Here is a 23,089-nt window from a genome sequence, read left to right as displayed (position 1 = left end):
GATTTGCCCTGTGTGTGTTTGTCGTCTTTTTCTTTCTTTCTTTTTTTTTTTTTTTTTTTTACATTTAATCACCTTTATTTATTTTTGTTTGTTTGTTTTTGTTAGTCCTCACCTGCGGATATATTTCCATTGATTTTTTAGAGAGAATGGAAGAGAGAGGGAGAGACTGAGAGAAACATCGATGTGAGAGAAACCATCGATTGGTTGCCTCCTGCAGGAGCCCTGACCAGGGTCGGGGCCAGGGAGGAGCCTGCAACCAAGGTACATGCCCTTGACCGGAATCAAACCCGGGACCCTTTGGTCCACAGGCTGATGCTCTCTATTCACTGAGCCAGACCGGCTAGGGTGTGTTTGTTGTTTTTATGTAAGCATTTCTCATTCTGTTAGTCATGTTCCTTAGATGTGGTTTAGAATTTGCTTTTCAAAAAATGTATCTTTGCTACAGGGGGAGCTAAATTTGTATGATTTTGACTCAAACCCCCCAAAGTGGTTTTTAAAATAATGATGACATTTTCAAATCTAGAGATCATAGAGTGTTCAAATTAAAAGCCCCCCAGCCCTCTGCCCTAGCAGAGCACACACAGCTGCTCCTGGTGAGTCTTTGGTGCCTGCATTCTGGGAGGAGGGCCTGGCTGCCGCCTTTGGGTTCTGATGTACCCACCACCAGTGGCCTGCACTGGGCTTACATCTCCTTTTATAATGTGCTTGGCCTCATGCATGTAACAGTAAGAGCTTTGTCAGTTTAAAATAGACCATGAGAAGAGTATTCATAATTATCCCTTTTGTAGAAGAAATGATAATTTTGGTGTTGCCCTGTCAAATGTCACGTAATCATTGTTGACTGTCTACGTTCCTTTTCGGTGTGATTTTTCTCTTCCAGATTGTATCTGATTAACTCCCCTGTGGTGAGAGCAGAAAACCTCCGCTTTAAGGAGGAAGGTGTTCGTGATGTTCTGAAGGACGTGCTACTCCCTTGGTACAATGCCTATCGCTTCTTCATCCAGAATGTCCTGAGGCTGCAGAAGGTGTGGACTGTGGTGCTGTGGTTGAACTCTGCCTTCCCAGCTGTGTTGAGCTGGGTTTGCACAGTCCCTGTGATGTGGAGGGTCAGAGACACTTGGGAGGCCATTGGTGAAGTTATCTGGGGCCCTTGTTGGGCCAGTAGCATGGGACCGGGGCTCCTCGGCAAGCTCACCTGTGCAGACAGCAGCCTCACCTGTAGAAGAGTTGCATTGGATATTCATTTAGTCAGCCAGTTCCCCTCTCTTCATGGAACCAGTGGGGGTGGGGCATGGCAGAGCCAGTGAAGGGTCATATACTGTCTCAGAGTCAAGGCCCGCATTGGGTGCCTTTGGGCTGATACTCGTTGTGATTGAGAGAAATTCTCATTGGGGTCTTAGGACCTAAATTAATGATTGTGATGTATATGAAAGTGCCTTCCGAGCAGTGCCCTGCTGCCCATGAGCATTCTTGAGAAGCTGCCTCTCCTGCTCCATGAAGTAGGCTCATGTCTGTGCTTTCAGGACTCCATTGGGGTTAGGGCCTGGTACCACTGATCTTTTTACCTCCAGCATCTTACAAGTAGAATTGCTTAGTAAATTACTGTTGACTAAACATGGGATGTTATTCCTTCCTGAGAAATGGGTTGGAAAGCTGAGCTTTGAACATCACACTCCAGCAGTCCGGTCACTTGTAACTTCTGCCTCTGGCTTGTCTAGGTCTGAATAAAGCTTCCCAGGGGGCATTTTCCACAGGTCCCTAGTGCTCCTGGCTTATTATTCTAACCACTTTTTTGGGCCCACAGTTCTTAGGCAGGGCCACGTTGCAGCCTCTGCCAGTGTGGAGCCTGGTCTGGGCATGGCAGCAAGACACTGGCTCTACCATCAGGCCCATGAATTTGGGCAAGGATTAGCATGACCACTGTTCTGCCACTGGTGGTGATGCTGTGTGTGCAGGGACAGATGAGGTGGCCCTTCACAATTGAGGAAGATTTTGCAAAGGGAGAACAGGTGAAATAAAGCATTCTGGGTAAAATGAATAATATAAGCTGAGACATTAATTCCTAGTGCTCATTTTCAATTTGTAGACAGTCATCCAGACTGTCTTTCCTCCCTCAGATTTAAAGTAACTATACCCTATAGTTATTGACAATATTTTAGAATGTTTCTCAATTCATAATCATACTTTGGTGCAGAAGAATAATTTTTTCCCTAAATTCTCCTCTCAAAAACGTAATTCACTAATTGAGGACTTAATATCCCAAGCATAAGCTTATCCTGAAAATATTACTGAAAATTAGAAATTTAGATTGCCAGTGGGCCTGGATCGGGGGAGGCGGGACATGGTATTGGCTATTTCAGTTTAAGTGCTTTAAACAGCTCATTTCTTCACATCAATTTCCCCAAGCAAACAGAATATTTCAATAATTGTCAATTCATTCCTAGGAGGAAGAAATGGAATTCCTCTACAATGAGAACATGGTTAAAGAAAGTGCCAACATCACAGACCGGTGGATCCTGTCCTTCATGCAGTCGCTCATTGCATTCTTTGAGACCGAAATGGCAGGTGTGTCTCTCTTTGGCCCTCCTCCCAGGACTAAGGACTCTTAATCTTCATGATTGCTCTTTATATATTTAACTTTTTATTTATAAACAAAGGAGATTTTATAAAAATTTTAAGAGATAAATAGTAGATAAATAGTTATTTCTTTCAGCACTCAAATATAATTTTGTCAAGGCTAGTTATAGAAGATGCTGTTCCAAGGCCTGGGGAATCGTCTCCAAGGATGCCCAGTGGCTTCATCCCTTCACAGACTCAGTGCTGTTCCCTAGTCTGGGAACCTCAGTTTCTTTCTGTGAAAAACACCTGGTTAGAGTTATTCTAAGGCTCTGATAGAGATTGTGTACATCAAGTAGCTGGTAGGTAGTAGGTACTCACTAAGTAGTACTTGTTAGTAGGTCCTTTATTTTGTTACTAGTGCTCCGGTGCACAGATTCATGCACATTGAAAGGAAATTAATTAGAAGATGGCCGGCAAGGCAGGACTGGGCTAAACAGGCTGGATACGCCTTGGAGCCAACCTCCAGCAGTCCCTCCTTGGCCGACCACACTTGGGGTGGCACCCGTGGCTCAGAGGGAGTCTGCGTAGTGAGTGGGGTTTCTCTGGCAGGTAGGGTCCCTCAGTCTGGCCTGTGGGGATTGAGCCAAAACCAGCTCTCAGACATCCCCTGAGGGATCCAAGATTGCAAGAGAGCGGTTCTCAGATGATGCACCCCAGAATCGGGCTACCTCCTCTCTGGTTCCAGGGTGCATCACCCGAGAACCCCGCTGCCAAGTCACTGCGGCTCAGCAGCTCCTGTGTTGAGCGGCTACCTGCTGGTGGTCAGTGCCCGTCATAGCTACCGGTCGGAGTGTCTGCCCCTGGTGTTCACTGTGCATCTGCATCATAGCTACCGGTTGGATGGTTGCTCAGCCTTTTATATAGATTTTTAAAATTTTTATTTATTGTCAAGTCTACTTTATTAAATAAGTGTCCTTATTCAGTCTAGAAAAATTAGGAAATACAGAAAAGCAGTAATGAAGTAGACATTTTCCTATATTTCTGTTACCTACAGCAATGAATTTGGTTTATACAGAGGTTGGAAAGTAGGTTATGATGGTTTCCTCGAGGTTGGAGATGGAGCAACCAGAAGTCAGGGTGGAAAATTCTAGAAAGCATTAACTCAGATACTTGAGATGGGTGGGTCTGATAAAGTAGGTGGGCTTCCCAGTGCTGCACACCTTAGCAAGGTTGACCTGCCTCCCTCAGCACCTGTGGGTGCCAGGGGCTGCCGTGCAGGTGCAGTGCTCGTGCATTCGAGGAGCAGAGCCACCCTTTGGTGCAGACAGGGGCCTGCCGTCCTCAGGTGGTGCATGGCTTCTACTGGAGTAGGTGCCTTTGATCCTGGCACAAAGGACAGTGAGCCCAGGAATTTCCACATGCTCACCAGTCATCCTGACGGACTATGTCCACCCCTTTAAACATAAGGATCATATGGCTGCCAATCTGTTGGACAGAAGTGATGATGGAAATGAGTGTGGGAAGCAGACTACTGAGTGGGATTTCACCAGGCTCCCAGGACACGGGCTCACAGCCATGCTCACTTCCTCCTGAGTGATGTGAATGGGAGGAAAACCATGCTGGGGCTTATTGCTTGGGGCTCCTGCATCTTTAGGCAGCTGTGCCCTCCTGAAGAGTGTGCCCAGTCTGACTGGGTGCTAGAGGTTAGGCAGCTTATGCACATCAGCTTAGTGGTAAGGAAGAGCCAGATGTGAGAGGCCAGGTGTGCTCCACACAGGCTGCGTGATACAGCTTGTGCCCTCAGCTCCCTTGTCAACAGAGTTTGAAGTAGCTTCCTTGAAGCGTGACACTTTTATAGTGATCTCAGCGATATTTGCTACTGCTTCTGTTTATTGTGTGCTCATTACCCATGGGCTTCGTCTCTCTAAACTGAAACCTGAATATAGGAAGTAGGTTATGATGGCTTCCTAGAAGATGAAAAGTGTAATGAACACTAAGAATAACTTAGGCCTCCTTCTTTTCTTTTTTTAATATATTTTTATTGACTTTAGAGAGGAAGGGAAAGGGGGAGAGAGAGAGAGACATCTGTGATGAGAGAAAATCATTGATTGGCTGCCTCCTGCATGCCCCCTACTGGGGATTGAGCCCACAACCTGGACATGTGCCCCTAACCAGAATCGAACTCAGGATCCTTCAGGCCACAGGCTGACACTCTATCCACTGAGCCAAACCATCTAGGGCAGGCCTCTTTCTTTACAGCAAGCATGTCAAACTCAAAGGCTACCATGGACCAAATAAACAAGGTTTAAGTGTATGTAGGCCGCAAAAAAACAAAAGCTTCAATTTTCATAGAAACATAGATTTATTTTGATAGAGACATGCTGAATACAAAGGGCTGAAATAAATGAGTCTTCGTTATTATAAAATAACTGAACATTTTAATAGTATTTTTTCTTGAACATTAACGTACCAGACACTGAATAACTCCACAAATTAATTAGCATAACACAAATAAACCTATTTTTCTTGTTCTCTGAAAGTGAAATATTTACTGTTGCGCACACCAAACAAGTCAGTTCAAGACTAATGTGAACTATCAGCTGCTAAAATATTCACTGCTGGTATTAGTGTAGAGAAATGGTACACGTAGGCATGTAAGGGAAATGAATGCAACACCATATAGTAATCAGCCATTAGCGAACGTTGTAGTTCGTTATTAATAATTACATAGGATATTGTAAAAATTAAGTTATGAAATTTTCATTAAAACGTTTCTTATATACGGTTAAATTGGCTGGGCTGCAAATACATTCTTTGTGGGCTGCATGCAGACCACGGGCCGAGAGTTTGACATGCTTGCTTTACAGAGTAGGCCTCTAATCACAGACATCACCTGTCTGGGAATGTGCAAACAGCCAGGGACTGGCCAGGGGGTAGGCCTGCAGCACCTCTTTCTGCTCTTTGTGAACCACAGCAGAGAGCAGCTCTGCCCTTGGCAATTTCTCACCATGTTGGCTTAGACTAGCAGCATTATTAACAGTCACTGAACATTAAAATAAATTGTGTTGTTTGAACGACAGAGAAAGGGGACATGAGTGGGAAAATCCCTAAAATAAGCCTGTGCCTCAAACAAGATGGGCTAGACACCCTTACTTTCTTGCTGGCCCTCGAGTTCCTCACAGGAGACTTCCAGTCTTTCTAATGCTTTACAGATTTTCTTGCCTTTCACTACCCCCTTTAGCTTTCCTTCTTTGACTGTAGGCATGGCATAGAGATATTGTGGGTTCAGTTTCAGACCACCACAATGAAGCAAATCCTAATATATAAAAATCCAGGGTCTGTAATGACCGAAGGCTCGACCAACGGGAAGTCAGTATTGCAGTCAGTGCTAGGTTGCTGTGACGACCCAGGACTGACTGCCGAGGGGGCTGCAGATCAGGCCTGGAGAGAGGCCTAGAAAGAGAAGCAGGGTCTGATCCGCAGCCTCCGTGGCAGCTGTTGATCAACCCTTGCTTTTCTTTCTCTCTCGGCCTCGTCAGCAGCCGCAGGGGCTGCTGATCAGCCCCACCTCTCTGATCAGGCCCAGAGATAGGACCGGAGATGCTGATTGGTATAGAAACGGACCAATCAGAACCAAATCTGGGTAAACTGTCAGGAGCCAATGGCTGCCTAGGAGGCAGAGTTTTTGTCACTGACTGGCATAGAAATTGCCAATCAGAAACAAATCTGGGTCAAGTGTGAGGAGCCAATGGCTGTCTAGGAGGTGAAGCTTTTGACGCTGACTGGCATAGGAACTGACCAGTCAGAACCTAATCTGGGTGAACTGTGAAGGCAGAACCTAAGGTGGGGGCTGAGGAGGGCTTTTAAGGGCAATAGCTGTTGTAAGGTGTAAGAAAGCGGTTCAATTTTTTAATGACTGGTTAGACAGCATAGTGCATATGGCTGGCTATCAGTCCAGATATAGGGATTATGTATTTTTTTAAATATATTTTATTGATTTTTTACAGAGAGGAAGGGAGAGGGACAGAGAGTTAGAAACATCGATCAGCTGCCTCCTGCACACATCCTACTGGGGATGTGACCACAGCCAAGGTACATGCTCTTGACTGGAATCGAACCTGGGACCTTTTCAGTCCACAGGCCGACGCTCTATCCACTGAGCCAAACCGGTTAGGGTGGGATTATGTATTTTTGTCTGCCAAGAGCAACTCCTCCTGCTGAAAAAGGATTCCCCTCCCCCCCCCCCCATTTAAGGAATCCTATCCTATGTAATCTATACTAATAAAAGGGTAATATGCTAATTAGACCAGGTCGACCCGCCATCTTCTGTACATCCAACTCCCTTCCGGACAAAGTCATGGTGGTGGGGGCCGAGGAAGAGAGGGCAGTTAGGGATGATCAGGCAGGCGGGCAGAGGCAGTTAGTGGCGATCAGGTCAGCAGGGGAGAACAGTTAGGGGCGAGATCAGGCTAGCAGGGGAGGGCAGTTGGGGGCAACCAGGCCGGTAGGGGAGGGCAGTTGCGGGCAACCAGGACGGCAAGGGAGAGCAATTGCGGACAAGATCAGGCCAGCAGGGGAGGGCAGTTAGGGGCGATCAGGCAGGTGAGCGGTTAGTAGCCAGCGGTCCCAGATTGCGAGAGGGATGTCCGACTGCCGGTTTAGGGACCTAAACTGGCGGTCGGACATCCCCAAAAGGGTCCCTGATTAGAGAGGGTGCAGGCTGGGCTGAGGGAACCCCCCCCCCACCCATGCATGAATTTTGTGCACCAGGCCACTAGTATCCAATAAAGAGAATATGCAGTAAAGCAAGTGATGTGAAGTTTTTTGATTCCCAGTGAATATATAAGTTGTGCTTATAGTATTAAGTGTGTAATAGCATTGTGTCAAAAACAATGTACACACCTTAATTTAAAAAAGTTTATTAAAAAAAAAATAGTTTACTGCTTGTCGTGGCTGATGTGTTCAGTGGTTAGAGCATAGACCTGTACACAGAATGGTCACTGGTTCAAATTTCAGTTAAGGACATGTACCTGGTTTGAGCTTTACTCCCTGCCCCTGGTTGGGGCACGTGTGGCAGGTATCCAGTTGATGTCTCTCTCTCCTCCTCTTCCTCCCGCCTCCCTTCCACCCTCTAAAAAGCAATGGGAAAAAATATACTTGGGTGAGGATTAACAACAACAAAAAATGCTGCTAAGAAATGTTAGCCATCATCTGAGCCTTCAGTAGGAACCTTTTTGATGGTGTGGGTTCTGTCCTCCTTTTATTTATTTACTAGAGGCCCAGTGCACAAATTTGTGCATGGATGGGGTCCCTCTGGGTGGCCTATGAGGATCTTGCCGAAACCCACAGTCCAACACCACCTACAACTCCTACCTGTCGCTCCTGGGCATCCTGACCCCACTGCGCCTGCCACGGGCTCGCGCCCAATCACGCGCAATCGGAAGAGGCTCAGGCCACCACCACGGCACTCGCCAGTCGTGAGCCCTGTGTCTGGCGCCCTCCCAAGGGAAGTGGCCTGCAGGATTGAGCCAAAACTGTCCCTCTGACATCCCCTGAGGGGTCCCAGATTGCAAGAGGGCGCAAGGCCAGGCCAAGGGACCCCACCAGTGCACGATCAGGGCTGGGGAGGGACTGCAGGAGGACCCTAGGGCATGTCCAAACTGTCTCACTCTGGCCAGACCCCAGCAGCAAGCTAACCTAGAGCATCGCCCCCTGGTGGTCAATGCACATCATAGCAAGTGTTTGAGTGGCCTTAGCATATCATTAGCATATTACACTTTGATTGGTTGAACGGTCAACCAGTCACCAGATGACCGGACACTTAGCATATTAGGCTTTTATTATATAGGATTTATTGATTGATTTTAGAGAGAGAGGATGGGGGAGAGAGTGAAAGAAATTGATTTGTTGTTCCACTTATTTATGCATTTGTTTGATTCTTGTATATGCCCTGACCGGGGATCGAACCCTCAACCTTGGCATATTGGGACGACACTCAAGCCAAATGAGCTACCCGGCCAGGTTTCTTTCCTTCATCTTGATGCCTGTTCAGTGATCAAGGTGGTGGTGGCTGTGTCAATTTTTTTTTTTAATTGGCCAACAATGAAGTTTGCTGCATCAGTTGACTTTTCCTTTCATGAACAGTTTCTCTATAGCATGGGATGCTGTTTGATAGTATTTTACCCACAGTAGACATTCTTTCAAAATTAGAGTCAGTTTCAGACCCTGTTTCTACTTCACCAACTAAGTTTATGTAATATTCTAAATCCTTTGTTGTCATTTCAACAGGCTTCACAGTATCTTCACCAGGAGTAATTGTGCAGCTCTTCTTTCACTTGAGCACTTGGAAGCCATTGTAGTTTTATTAATTGCCCTAATTTCAATGTTGTTGTATCTCAGGGAGTGGAGAGGCCTGAGGAGCGGGAGAGAGATAAGGGAATGGCCAGTCAGTAGAGCAATTGGAACACACAACACATATCGATTAAGTTTGAAATGCTTTGTGGGGATAGTTCGTGATACCCCAAAACACTTGTAATAATAACATCAGCGACCACTGACCAAAGATCATCATAACAAATATAGTAATGAAATAGTTTGAAATATTGAAAGAATCAGGCCAGACACAAAGCAAGCAAATGATATTGGAAAAAATGGTGCTAATTAACTTGCAGGATTGCCAGAATCCTTCGGTTTGTATTTTAAAAATTCTGAAATGCAATAAAACAAGTACAGTAAAATGAGGTATGTTCATATTTTGGTCTTCAGAAAGCCTATTCTATTTTATTCATGGTTCTTGCTAAATTTCTCAGTGGCCTCATGAAGGATAGCTTGGACTTGTGGGTTCTCTGGTGGGGCTGGGCTGTGTGTTATATGATGTTGAGCAGCAGGTTTCACTGGGGTCCCTTTGCCAGATGCATGGAGCACCCACATGTTCAGTTATGACAAGGATGTCTCCAGGCATTGCCAGTGTCCCCTGTGGGACAGAGTTGCTCTGGTTGAGAAATGCTGACTTATGCTGTGCCCTTTAACATCTAATTAGGACTTTCTGTGTGTCAGTCTTAGTTGATGTACAGAGCAGCACAGCTCCAGGTAAACCTGCCTCCTGGCGTCGTGTGATGGGCAGTGTTGGCCTCTTGGCCACACATACAGGATATCCATTTCTCTCACTGACAGTGGCTCACAGGGCAGTTTTGTGCACCACAAGACACTTTATGGTCATTGAATATGTCCTCAGTGCATGAGCCAGTGTGATTGCTTCCCTTTGGTTCTTTCTGTCTCAACAAGCATGGGACCCTTGGATGACAGAGCTACTCGTTCTTTTCTTGTGTTCCCCAAGTACCCCAAATGCTTAGTCTATTCTCAGTTCCTGATTGATTGGTCTTACTTTTAGCTTATAGGCTCTATACTGTGGTGCCCCGCCTGGTCAAGTTTGTCGATGTTCTGACCAATTGGTATGTCAGGATGAACCGCCGAAGATTAAAGGTAAGTCCAGGCTGTTCTTCAGAAGAGCAGAAATTGTAGGAAGTGTGAAAATGAGTACAGCCCAATGCCGTAATGTTTTGAAGCAATTTTTTTCTTTTTACATTGCATATTAACTCCATCGCCATTTGATGGATAGGGACCTATAAATTTTAAAAGCCATGGTGCATATTTTCAGAACACAGTTATGGACATGCCGTATTGGAGGGAGGCTCAGGGCCATGGAGGAGTAAACTAAGCATACCTCTTAAAACCCAAAGCAAGTTTTGCCAATATTTTCAAATGTCATATACAACTGTGATCTTCAGAGGGTCAGTGATTGATAAAACTTCCTTGAGCATGTTGGGGACTTTTAATGAGTGAAGAATAAGTCCTGTCTCAAGACTTAAGCCATTCATAAACAATCTTCTATCTATATATATAAAAGCGTAAGTGACTGTTCACCCGGTAGCTATGACATGCACTGACCACTAGGGGCAGACGCTCAATGCACAGGCATGGAAACATGGAACAGACTGATGAATCTCAGAGGGGAGGAGGAGGAGGGTGGGAAGAGATTAACCAAATATTTTATATGCATACTAGAGGCCCAGTGCATGGATTCATGCACTGGTAGGGTCCCTAGACCTGGCCTGTAGGGATCAGGCCAAAACCGGCTCTCTGACATCCCCTGAGGGGTCCCGGATTTCGATAAGTGTATATGTGCCCTTGACCAAAGTGAATCCAGGACCCTTCAGTCCACAGACCGATGCTCTATCCACTGAGCCAAAGCAGCTAGGGCTGGATTGTCTCTTTTTAATAAATTTCTTACTTGGTTTTAACAGTTCAGTATGTGTTTCTTTTTTATTCACTAGGGCGAAAACGGGATGGAGGATTGTGTTAGGGCCCTGGAAACCTTGTTCAGTGTTCTGCTTTCTCTGTGCAGACTGATGGTAAGATTCTTGGCCCCATTCTATACTGGTCCTGGGGGCTGCTCACTGCGCCCTGTTGCTTCAGTGTCCTCTGTCTGTATTCTGTATTTGGTCCACCGGAAATAGAAATGGAGTTTTAAAGCAACTTAAATCTCTAGTTCCTTTTCAGAAATCTTTCGTGTCAAGTAAGGACTAAGCAAGTTTCAAAAGTTGGATTTTTGTGGTGATTACAGGGGGAGAGTGATGGGAAGGTGGAAGAAGGATATAAGGGGGATAAATGGTGATGGGAAAATTAAATAAAGTAAAGGTGGTGAAAAGTTAATACTATAAAACAATTTGGATTTTTCTTTTTTCTTTTCACCACTGGCAGTATGTTTCAGGTCATGGTTCTTGCATCTAGATTGAATTGCCAAAGTTCCCCTAAACATCAGACCTCTTCTTCACTATCATTGTAACAGTGAAGTTCTTGAACTAATATCTCGCCAAACATATTCCTACCAATTAAAATATTAATTAAATAATATACAGTATACTTGTACTTGTTTTAATTCCTCATATCTTATTTCAGCTACTCCATTGTCAATTATAAGCCTTCTGTATATTTCCTAAACATACACAGAATGAGAGCCTGCTTTGTGTGAGGTCTCCTGCCTGGTTCCTCGCCTCTGTTCTCATTCATTTTTACCCTATGAAGCAGGTTGTATTCCCCAGGTTGAAGATGAGGTTCTAACTTTTGGGGACATTGAGTCCTTTTTATATTGCCTTTGCTGACACCTGGTCAGTGACTCCTTTTTTCTTTGGTTAATTTACGGGGGTGACATTGATTATTAAAATCATGTAGATTTCAAGTGTATAATTCTGACACATCCTATCTGTATAATGCACTGTGTGCCCACCACCCAGTCAAATCTTCTGTCACCATTTATTTGATACCTCCCTTCTCACCCCCTTCCCTCCAGTAACAACTATGTAGTTACCTGTGTCTGTGAGTTTTTGTTTGTTTGTTTTTCTTGTTTGTTCATTTGTTGTTTTCAATTTTATATCCCACATATGAGTGAAATCATATGGTTCTTAGATTTTTCTGTCTGACTTAATTTTGCTTCCATGATATTCTCAAGGTCCATCCATGTTGTTGCAAATGACGGTGTTTCATCTTCTAGCTGAGTAGTATTCCATTTTATATATGTACCACATCTTCTTGATCCAGTCATCGATCGAAGGACACTTTGGTTGTTTTAATGTCTTGTCCACCATGAATCTGCTACACAGAACTAGGGATACATATATCTTTGCAAATAAATGTTTTCAAATTTTTCCACTGGATACCAGAAGAGGGGTTGTTGATTATATAGTAACTATTCCTAACAAATTTGAAGAACCTCCATACTGTTTCTGTTTTTCATATTTGCTGTAACAGTTTACATTCCCATCAACAATGAATGATGAATCTTTTGTTTTTTCATAACCTCTCCAACACTTGTTATTACTGCTTTCTTATTGATAATAACATTCTAAGAAGTGTGAGGTGGTATCTCATTCTAGTTTTGATTCGCATTTTCCTAATAGCTGATGCAGTTGAGCATCTTTTCATAGATCTGTTGGCCATTTCTATGTCTTCTTGGGAGAAGTGTCCAGGTTTTCTGCCCCTTTTGTAATTGGATTATTTCTTCAGTGTTGTGTTCCTGATCTATTTTGGATATTAACTGCTTGTCAGAGCTATTGTTTGCAAATATTTTCTCCCATTCGTTTGGTTTTTTGTTTGTTTGTTTGTTTGTTTTTGTTGTTCATGGTGTCTTGCTGTTCAGAAGTTTTTTAGTTTGATACAGTCCTATTCATTTATTTTTGCTTTTACTTCCCTTACCTTTGGGATCAAATTCATAGAATTCTCTGTAAGACCAAGGTTCATAAAATTTAGTACTTAAGTTCTAATATATATGGATAAACACTAGTTTGCTTCTTTTGCATGTGGCTTTCTAATGTCCCCAGCACCATTTATTAAAAAGTTTTCCTTTTTTCCATTGTATGTTTTGGGCTCCTTTGTCAAAAAACATTTGCCCACATACATGTAGGTTTGTTTCTGGGCTCAGCTCTTAATTCTGTTTCCTTGAATTTTGTGTCTGTTTTTCTGCTGATACCATGCTGTTTTCATTATTGTTGCTTTGCATAATTTGAAGTCAGGGAGTGTGATACCTTCAGTTTTGTTCTTTTTCCTCAGGATTGTTTTGGGTGTTCGGGGTCTTTTGTGGTTCAATACAAATGTGATGATATTGCGTTCTATTTCTTTTTTAAGTGCCATTGGGATTTTGATGAGTGATTGCATTAAATCTGTATATTGCTTTGAATAATATATCTATTGTAACTATTGTGATTCTTCCAATTCATAAATATGGAATACCTTTCCAATTTATTGTGTCTTTTTCAAACTCTTTTAATAATATCTTGCAATTTTCAGTATACAGGTTCTTCACATCCTTTGTTCAGTTTAGTCCCAGGTATTTTACCATTTTTGTTGCAATTGCAAAAGGATTTTTTGTTCTTTTTTTAGTTTGTTTTTGAAATTTCATTGTTAGTATATAGGAAAGCAGAGCAGTGTATTTTTGTATATTAATTTTGTATCCTGCCACTTACTGTATTTGTTCATTGTTTCTAATAGTTTTTTTGGTGGTGTCTTTAGAGTTTTCTGTATAAAGAATCATGTCATCTGCAAACGGTGGCACTTTTACTTCTTCATTCCCAAATTGGATGCCTTTTATTTCTTTCTCTTGCCTGATTACTCTGGCTAGGACTTCCATTACTATTTTATACTAGAGGTCTAGTGCACGAAATTCATGCACTTGGGTTCCCTCAGCCTGGCCTGTGCCCTCTTTGCAATCCGGGTGCCCTCGGGGATGTCCAATTGCCACAGAGGTGGGAGAGGCTCCCACCACTGCTGTTTCACTCGCCAGCCATGAGCCCAGCTTCTGGCCAAGCAGTTCTCCCCCTGTGGGAGTGCACTGACCACCAGGGAACAGCTCCTGCATTGAGTGTCTGCTCCCTGGTGGTCAGTGTGCATCATAGCGACTGGTCAGTTTGCATATTAGCCTTTTATGCCTGAGGAATCATGCTGTAACTGACTCTTCGACATCCCCCTAGGGGCCCCGGATTACGAGAGGGTGCAGGCCAGGCCGAGGGACCCCACTGGTGCACGATCAGGGCTGGGTAGGGACGTGGGAGGTTGGCCAGCCAGGGAGGGATCATGGAAGGGCTCCAGGGCATTTCCGGCCGTCTTGCTCAGTCCCGATCAGCTAGACCCCAGCAGCAAACTAACCTACCGGTCAGAGTGTCTGACCTCTGGTGGTCAGTGCACATCATAGCGACTGGTCGACCAGTTGACTGTCTGCCCCCCTGGTGATCAGTGCATGTCATAGCGAGCAGTTGAGCGGCCTTCTTTAATTGGTTAAATGGACGACTGGACACTTAGCATATTAAGCTTTTATGCTAAGTGTCTGACCGGTCGCTATGAAGCGCACTGACCACCAGAGGGCAGATGCTCAATGCACTGGCCATTTACAGAGAAATGGCACTGTGGACCTGGTGCCCACAAAGCAACACTTGGCTTCTCCCAAGTGGGACACAGGCCACACCACCACCTCAGAGCAACAGCCCACCAAATCACACTGATGCCGCCGAGACTCCATGGTGCAAAATGCAGCCCACAGCCCAGCCCAGCCCAGAAATGGTTGATGTGGGCACTGGGTAATGACATCACGTAGCAACGCCTGGCTTCTCTCCCTAGTGATGACTAGCCTCCTTGCAGTTTCTTCAGCTCAGGAACACGGCTTGCTTTATAGCCTGGTGCAAACATTTCACACTTTAACTGAATGTCTGTGAAGCGTTTTCCCATGCCTCATCTTATTTGATCTTCACAGAAGTCCTGGAGTAGGTAAATAGTAGACTTGGTGGGATTCTATTTTCTTTTCATTAGCCGGAAAACAAAGATTTAGAATGTTTAGAAACCCGACTGAAGAGAAGGAAGAAATGGTGGATCTTGAAAATGATTTCAGGTTTTTTCACTGTGTAGAATATAGTCAAACACTGCTGCAGTTAAATATTTTACCCTTTGTTCTCCCTGTGTGATCTACGATAATAATCTGCTTTGTGTTTATATTTACTGCTGTGTTGTTGACAATTACCTGAAAGAGAAGTTGGGGTGCTTCACTGGGCTGGAAAAAGTTTAGCTACATCAGAAAGAGGTCTAATTAAGTTTATTCTGTATATATAAAAGGCTAAGTTGATTTGTGTATGTTGAACCATCCTTGTACCCCTGGAATGAACCCTTGATCATGGTGTATTATTTTTTAATGTACTATTGTATTCAATTTGCTAGTATTTTATTTAGGGTTTTTGCATCTGTATTCATCAGAGGTATTGGTCTGTAATTTTATTTTTCTGTGTTATCTGTGCCAGGTTTTGGTATCAGGGTTATGTTGGCCTCATAAGATGTATTAGGAAGTATTGGCTTTTCAGTTTTTTAGAAGAGTTTGAGCAGGATCTTTGAATTTTTGGTAGAATTCACTGGTGAAGCCTTCTGGTCCTGCACTTTTGGCTTTTAGGAGGTTTATTTTGTTGTTGTGGGGAGTTGTTTAGTTTGGTTCATTTTTGTTTTGTTTTTGTTAATCTTCACCCAAGATTTTTTTTTTACATTGATTTTTATATTTTTAGAGATAGTGGAAGGGAGTGGGAGAGAGTGAGAAACATCAATGTGAGAGAGACACATCAATTGGTTGCCTCCTAAACATGTCCCAGTCAGAGCCCTGGATTGAGCCTGCAACTGAAGTACTTGCCCTTTGCCAGAATCAAACCCAGGACCCTTCAATCTGTGGGCCGGTGCTCTACCCTATGAGCCATACTGGCTATGACTTGTTTGTTTTTTATGTTTTCATTGATTTTTTTTAAAAAAATATTCAAACCTGTTGTTTATTTACTTAATTATTTTTTAATCTTTATTGTTGAGAGTATTACAGATGTCCCAACCACCCTCTCCCCTCCTCCCTCTGAGATTCATCAGTCTGTTTCATGATTCCATGCCTCTGGTTCTATTTTATTCATTAGTTTATTTTGTTCATTAGATTCCTTGCATGTGTTACTTGTGTATGTGTAGAGTTGTAATACGGTGTGGTCTGAAGCTGTCCACTGAGTGCACTGGCAGGAGCTACAGAGTGATCTGCAGATGGCTGCTATTTGTATTGGGCTTGGAGGTGCCCGGGCGAGGCCCAGCTGTGAAGCAAGGCAGGCTGCTGCTAGTGCTGGGTGTTAGGCTTCTTATTAAGAGGTATGGAGCATGCTGATGCCAGCTTCTGCTTGTTTTAGCTATTTTAGGAAAGACTGAAGCCTGAGCAAGGACAGGCCATTCATACGGAAAAGCCACTACAGCTTGGGTGGGGCGGAGTTTTAGAATCACCAGGATGGAGCAGTGTGAGCAAGGTTGATGGAGACTCAGATATGACACCTGTCAGTCAGCTCTGGGACGGGAGGGGTTCGAGGGGAGGTCTCAGCATAGGAACGATGAATCCTGTGAGCACCCCTTTCTGGAAGAAAGCCACATTCTATTTCTTGCTCTGCTGCCAGACAATCCAGTTCCTTCCCGTATGTCCCCCCAGGCCACTGCCCCAGCACTGGAGCTAAGAGGGAGTAAGTCTGTGTATCATACCTTTAAGAGGAACTGCTGGGACTCCATGTCACTCAACCTCAATCTCTGCTGGTTTTTATAGCCTGAAGTTGTGGGGACTTCTCTTCCCAGTACTGGAAACCTGGACTGAGGGGTCTGGTGTGTGGCATGTGCTTTCTTATTTACTTCTCTAGTTGTAGGACTTCCATTCAGCCAGATCTCAACTGGGTCTGAATGATGGTTGTTCTGTATTTTATATATGTGTGTGTGTGTGTGTGTGTGTGTGTGTGTGTGTGTGTGTGTGTAAAATCATTTTTATTATCCCTTTTTTTAAATTTTTTTTTATTGATTTCATAGAAGGGAGAGGGAAATAGAAACATCAATGATGAGAGAGAATCATTGATCGGCTGCCTCCTGCACACCCCCTACTGGGGATCGAGCCCGCAACCCAGGCATATGCCCTTGACTGGAATCGAACCCGGGATCCTTCAGTCCCCAGGCCAATGCTCTAACCATTGAGCAAAACCGGCTAGGGCTTTAGTTATAATTTTGATGTGGTTGTGGGAGGCAACAAGTACTGGCATTTACCTGCGTCACCATCTTGGTTCACTCTTCGAATATTCTGTTTTTTATTGATTTTTAGATAGATAGAAACATTGCTGAGAGAGAAGCAACAATTGGCTGCCTTCTGCACGCCCCCTACTGGGGTTAGAGCCCGCGCAACCCAGGCATGTCTCCTGATCAGGAATCAAACCAGGGACCTCTTGGTTCATGAGTCAGTGCTCAACCACTGAGCCACAACTACCTGACACTAGGAGATTTTTGATGGTTCTTTCCATTTCCTCACAGTTAGTCTATTTAGATTTTTCCAGTTCTTTGAGATTCAGTCTAAGAAGCTTTTATATCTCTAGGAACTTGTTCATTTCTTTCAAGTTATTGAATTTGGTGGTCTATTTTAGTGTGATCCTCTGTGATGTTTGTAGTAACTTCTCTTTCATTTCTCATCTTGCTTATTTCTCTTTTTTTTCTGTAATGAGTCGTAGCCAGAATTTGTCAATTTTGTTAATCTTTTTATATAAGAGGCAGCTCTTTGTTGCATTAATTTTTTTTGTGTAGTGAACTAATCTCCACTTCATTTTATTCTGCTCTAATTTTTATTTTCTTCTGGAACTTGGGCTACTTTTGTTTTTTGTTTTTTCTAGATCTTTAGGACTAGTGTTGTTTACTTGGGATTTTTCTTTCCTGTCTAGACATAGGACAGTCACTCTTCTTTTTATTGCAGAAATCCTCCAGGATGCTTTGTGTCCTGGCTGTACTCCACTGTGCTTCACAGGAAGTTCCTCTCTCCAAAGTCAAAATGAGGTCCTTTCTGTTGCATAGTACATGTTTATTTACCTCATGTCCACTTCTGTGCAGATATCTGTCTTTCTCGAAAATGTTTAGTTCCCATTTTCCACTGAGGTCAGCTAATGATGGTTGCATATGAATGACATGATGTTCTCTGTCCTTACATAGGCCCCTTATACACCTTTTCTCACTGAATTGATGTACCAGAATCTTAAGATGCTGATTGACCCTGTTTCTGTCCAGGACAAGGACACACTCAGCATCCACTACCTCATGCTGCCCCGTGTTCGGTAAGAATCTAATATAGCCCTGGCCAGTTACTCAGTGGTCAGAGCATAAGTTGACACACCAAAGGGTCATGGGTTTAATTCCTGGATTCCAGGTTTGATTCCCGGCCCCTGTTGGGGTACGTGCAGGAGGCAACATCTCTCACGTTGTGATGTTTCTCTCTGTATCTGTTTCTCTCTCCCTCTCTCCACTGCCTCTCCCTTCCTCACACTCTCTAAAAAGCAAAGTGAAAAATATCCTCGGTTGAAGATTAACAAGAAAAAAACAGAAGAATCAAATATATGTAAACCTCACCAGGACCATGGGAAGGGAAGTTGCCAAAGATACACTGGTGTGGGGGCCCTAGCTGGCCCCTTGGTTCCCTGCCTGAGCTGCTCCTAAGGGTACAGAATAGGTAGAAGTGTGGATGCTCAGCGTGAAACCACTTACAGCGCTGCAGCATGTGTGCTGTGAGCAGGTTGTTGGAGTCACCTTGGGGAGCTGCTGGGTACTGACCAGGAGACTCTAGCTTCTTTCTTATGTAGGCATGCCTATTGTTTGGGATTTTTCCCTTTAAATTTAATACCTTTTATTTCCCTGCTTCTTCTAATCAGAGAGGAATTGATTGACAAGAAAACCGAGAGTGCAGTATCTAGAATGCAGTCTGTGATTGAACTTGGGCGAGTGATTCGTGACCGCAAAACTATTCCAATAAAGGTTTGAAATTTTATTTACTTTACATTGCACAGACCTAAATAATTATGTCTTTGAGTATTTTCTTTGTATAGAGAGCTTCCAGCAATGGCGTAAGTGTTTATTCATTTCTACAGTAAGGGTATTAATGACTTAATACAAGTTGAGCCTAGTTATTCTTGGAACCTGACATTAGGTTAAAATACTTAATGTTCCATTTTTCTCTGGTTGTGAGGACTGGCTGCTTAGTGAACTCGTTCTTATCTTTTCCTCCTAGTATCCTTTGAAAGAAATAGTTGTTATCCATCAAGATCCGGAAGCCCTTGATAGTATCAGATCTTTGGAGAAGTATATTATTGAGGTAAGGCATGTGATTTGTCTCTGGGTCTAAACAGACTTCTTTCATTGAGAAGATTATTTTGATTAGGACTCTCCAATAAACTACACTTTGAGTGTATAATTTATCCTTATTTATTTTTTATATACATAACTTAACTCTGAAATTTTCCTTGCTGCTAAGAATCATCATCAATTTTCATACTGTTATTTTAATTCTCTATACATTATTTCAAGGTTGTCCTGGCAGTTCAGTGATTAGAGCATCAGCCCTCGCACTGAATGGTTGTGGGTTCAAATCCCCATTCCAGGTCAAGGGCACATACCTGGATTGTGGGTTCACGCCCCACTCCTGGTCAGGTTGTATATGGGAGGCAACTAGTTAATGTGTCTCTTGCATCGATGTTTCTCTCATTCCCTCTCTCCCTCCCTCCACGTCTCTGAAAAGCAATGGAAAAAAATTTCCTAGGTAAGGATTCACAGACACACAAAAAGATTTCAAGGTCAATTAATTTCCTTGCCTTAATTGGATCATTTATACTTTAGCCACTTCTCTTCCGGAACGTACTTTCTGATTAACAAAAAAACTTTGTTCCTTCAGATTATATATGTACAAGTGAACATGTTAGTTGTAAACAGTTCAAGCTCTAGCATAGTCCTTCCCATCCCATTTGCTCCCTGGAATCTCACCCCCTCCTAAGCATGCTCGCTAGGCTGTCTTCTGCCCAGGTTGTTCCTAGCATTTTATACACCTATTCACACATTAAAGTGCATCTCAGGTTAAAACATACAGATGTACTTTCTTCTTTTTACAGCTGCATCATGTTCACTTTCTGGCTGTATCATAATTACTTTCTCTCCTATTGTTGTAAATTTAGGTTTCTCATTACAAACAAAAGGTTTGTGTATATCTTTGTGCCTGTGTCAGAGTATGGACCTTGGATAGATTCCTGGAAGGGAAGATTTGAGGTCAAGTGTTTAAAATGGTGTCAGTTATCCTACAAAAAAGTTTTATTCCATGATGATTTAAAAAATATATATCATATTGTAGAAAATACAACATTTACTAGAGGCCCAGTGCACAAAATTCGTGCACGGGGGGGGGGGTTGTCCCTCAGCCCAACCTGCACCCTCTCCAATTGGAGACCCCTTGGGGGATGTCCGACTACCTGTTTAGGCCCAAGGATCGGGCCTAAACAGGCAGTCGGCCATCCCTTTCACAATCCAGGACTGCTGGCTCTCAACTGCTTGCCTGCCTGCCTCATTGCCCCTAACCGCTTCTGCCTGCCAGCCTGATCACCCCGTAACCACTGCCCTGACAGCCTGATCGATGCCTAACTGCTCCCCTTCCAGCCAGATCGTCCCCAACTGCCCTCCCCTGACAACCCGGTCACCCCCAAATGCCCTCCCCTGGATATTCCCTCTTTATTAGATAGGGTTTTTTCTTTTAACATATTGGACAGCCCTAAAAGGTTTGGCTAGGTGGATGGAGTATCGGCCTGCAGACTCAAGGGTCCCAGGTTCGATTCCAGTCAAGGGCATGTACCTTGGTTGGGGGCACATACCCAGTGGGGAGTGTGCATGAGGCAGCTGATCGATGTTTCTCTCTCATAGATGTTTCTAAGCTCTCTATCCCTTTCCCTTCCTTTCTGTAAAAAATCAATAAAATATATTTTTTAAAAAAAGAAACATTTAAGATTCCTCCATATCTGCCTGGCTGGTGTGACTCAGTGGTTGAGACTCCAGGCTGCCGCCGCTGGCAGTGGATCCCACCATGGGGGTGCACGCCCCTGCCAGGCTGAGACCCCAGCCCAGGCTGCCGCTGCTGGCAGGGGATCGCACCGTGGGGGTGCGCGTCCCTGCCAGGCTGAGACCCCAGCCCAGGCTGCCGCTGCTTGCACGGGATCACGCCATGGGGGTGCACACCCTGCCAGGCTGAGACCCCAGCCCAGGCTGCCGCTGCTGGCAGGGGATCGCACCGTGGGGGTGCGCGTCCCTGCCAGGCTGAGACCCCAGCCCAGGCTGCCGCTGCTTGCACGGGATCACGCCATGGGGGTGCACACCCTGCCAGGCTGAGACCCCAGCCAGGCTGCTGCTGCTGGCAAGGGATCGGGCCGTGGGCAGTGAATTTGTCTTTGTTTTTTTATAAAGGGTCAGGAGGGCCTCTGCGCAGCATTCCGCCAGGCCGCTTACTCTGCAGGCTCTCAGAGGCAGCCCTCCCTGAGACTGGAGGACTCTGGTGGGGCTGAGAGGACTGGGCGCCACCATCTTGTGGCTATAGGTGCCGCCATTTTGTCGTGGAGTGATGGTTAATTTGCATATTACTCTTATTAGATAAGATAGGTTTTTAATTGCTAGAGAATTACAGAAAATATTAGAAAGTGAAGATTTATAAATTTTGTAAGTAATGCTTGCAGATGTGGATAAAAATAGAATATATTTAAATAGAACATCTTAATCACTATAATAAGGTCATGTAACACAGTTATGTGTAATGGGAAAACTAGACACTTCCTTACAATTTGCTTTGGTCACATTTCCTGTGCTGTCATCAGCTCCTGTTTCATTAGTGATGTTTAATTGCATGATGGAGGCATGAAATGTTTTGGTTAACTGATTTTTCTTGTTGGTTAACCTGTGGTTCTCTGAAATGGCTTGAGCAAAGATTACCTACCCTTGAGAGATAGAACCTTTTTCTAGAGTTGTTTTTAGTTGATTTTATGCTAAACTATTTTGACTGAGCAGGACAGGAAACGTTTTTTCATACCTTTCATTTCAATGGTTTCTAGTATGAATTTAAGAGTTGTGCAACTAATCACCACAATTTTATAACATTTTCATCACCACATAGAGAAGTCCTGTATCCTTTATATTAATGCACCATTTCTCCTCAATATCCCACCATCCCTGTCAACCACACACCTGTTTTTTGTCCCTGGACATACCCTATAAATAGAATCATATGAAGATGTCTTTTGTATCTGACATCTTCCACTTTATTCATGTTTAGCATGAATTTGCTTCATTTCTTTATATTGTTTAATAAGAATCCATTATATGGATAGACCACATTAAATATATATATATATATCTTTATTGATTTCAGAAAGAGAAGGTAATGGAGAGAGAGATAGAAGCATCAGTGATGAGAGAGAATCATTGATTGGCTGCTTCTTGCATGTCCCCTATTGGGGATTGTGCGTACAACCGGGCATGTGCCCTTGACCAGAATTGAACCCAGAGCCCTTTAGTCTGCAGGTTGACACTCTATCCACTGAGCCAAACCAGCTCAGGCTGGATAGATGACATTTTTTATCTGTGTTCACAGTTGATGGACATTTGAGGTTGTCCGCTTTTTGTTTAGTGAACAATTTTATTGCTGTGAACATTTGTTTCTTTGTCTTTTTTGTTGTTGTTAATCCTCATCTGAGGATATTTTTCCATTGATTTTTAGGGAGAGTAGAAGGGAGAGGTAGGGAGGGAGAGAGAGCGCGTGCGAGAGAGAGAGAGAGAGAGAGAGAGAGAGAGAGAGAGAGAGAGAAACATCGATGTGAGAGAGACACATCGACTGGTTGCCTCCTGCACATACTCTGACCAGGGCCGGGGAACCTGCAATTAAGGTACATACCCTTGACCATAATCGAACCCGGGACCCTTCAGTTTGCAGTTTGATGTTCTATCCACCAGCTCAGACTGGATAGACATTTTCTACGCTGTGTTCACAGTTGATGGACATTTGAGGTTGTCCACTTTTTGTTTATTGTGAATAATGTTACTATCAACATTTGTGCGCACTTTTTTGTCAACATTTGTGTTATTTCACTTGTTTTTTCATCTTGTCTACCAACTA

At 43.8% G+C, this 23,089-nt stretch overlaps 1 protein-coding gene across 2 annotated transcripts in view; it reads left to right on the top strand.

Moving 5' to 3' along the window:
* IARS1 (isoleucyl-tRNA synthetase 1) overlaps positions 1–23,089 on the top strand; it is a 109,719-nt gene that overhangs the window by 65,497 nt on the left and 21,133 nt on the right. For both annotated transcript variants that reach the window (XM_080670826.1, XM_080670827.1), the window contains exons 19-25: positions 881–1,025; positions 2,445–2,565; positions 9,950–10,041; positions 10,893–10,970; positions 18,112–18,233; positions 18,825–18,927; positions 19,181–19,264. In XM_080670826.1, the coding sequence (XP_080526952.1) occupies positions 881–1,025; positions 2,445–2,565; positions 9,950–10,041; positions 10,893–10,970; positions 18,112–18,233; positions 18,825–18,927; positions 19,181–19,264 (745 nt within the window). The remainder of the gene's footprint in view (positions 1–880; positions 1,026–2,444; positions 2,566–9,949; positions 10,042–10,892; positions 10,971–18,111; positions 18,234–18,824; positions 18,928–19,180; positions 19,265–23,089) is intronic.

Source organism: Plecotus auritus (genome assembly GCF_963455305.1).
Source record: "Plecotus auritus genome assembly, chromosome: 5".
Lineage (NCBI taxonomy): Eukaryota > Metazoa > Chordata > Mammalia > Chiroptera > Vespertilionidae > Plecotus > Plecotus auritus.
The sequence above is the reverse complement of the archived record's forward strand: the minus strand, read 5'-3'. Positions and strand labels throughout refer to the sequence as shown.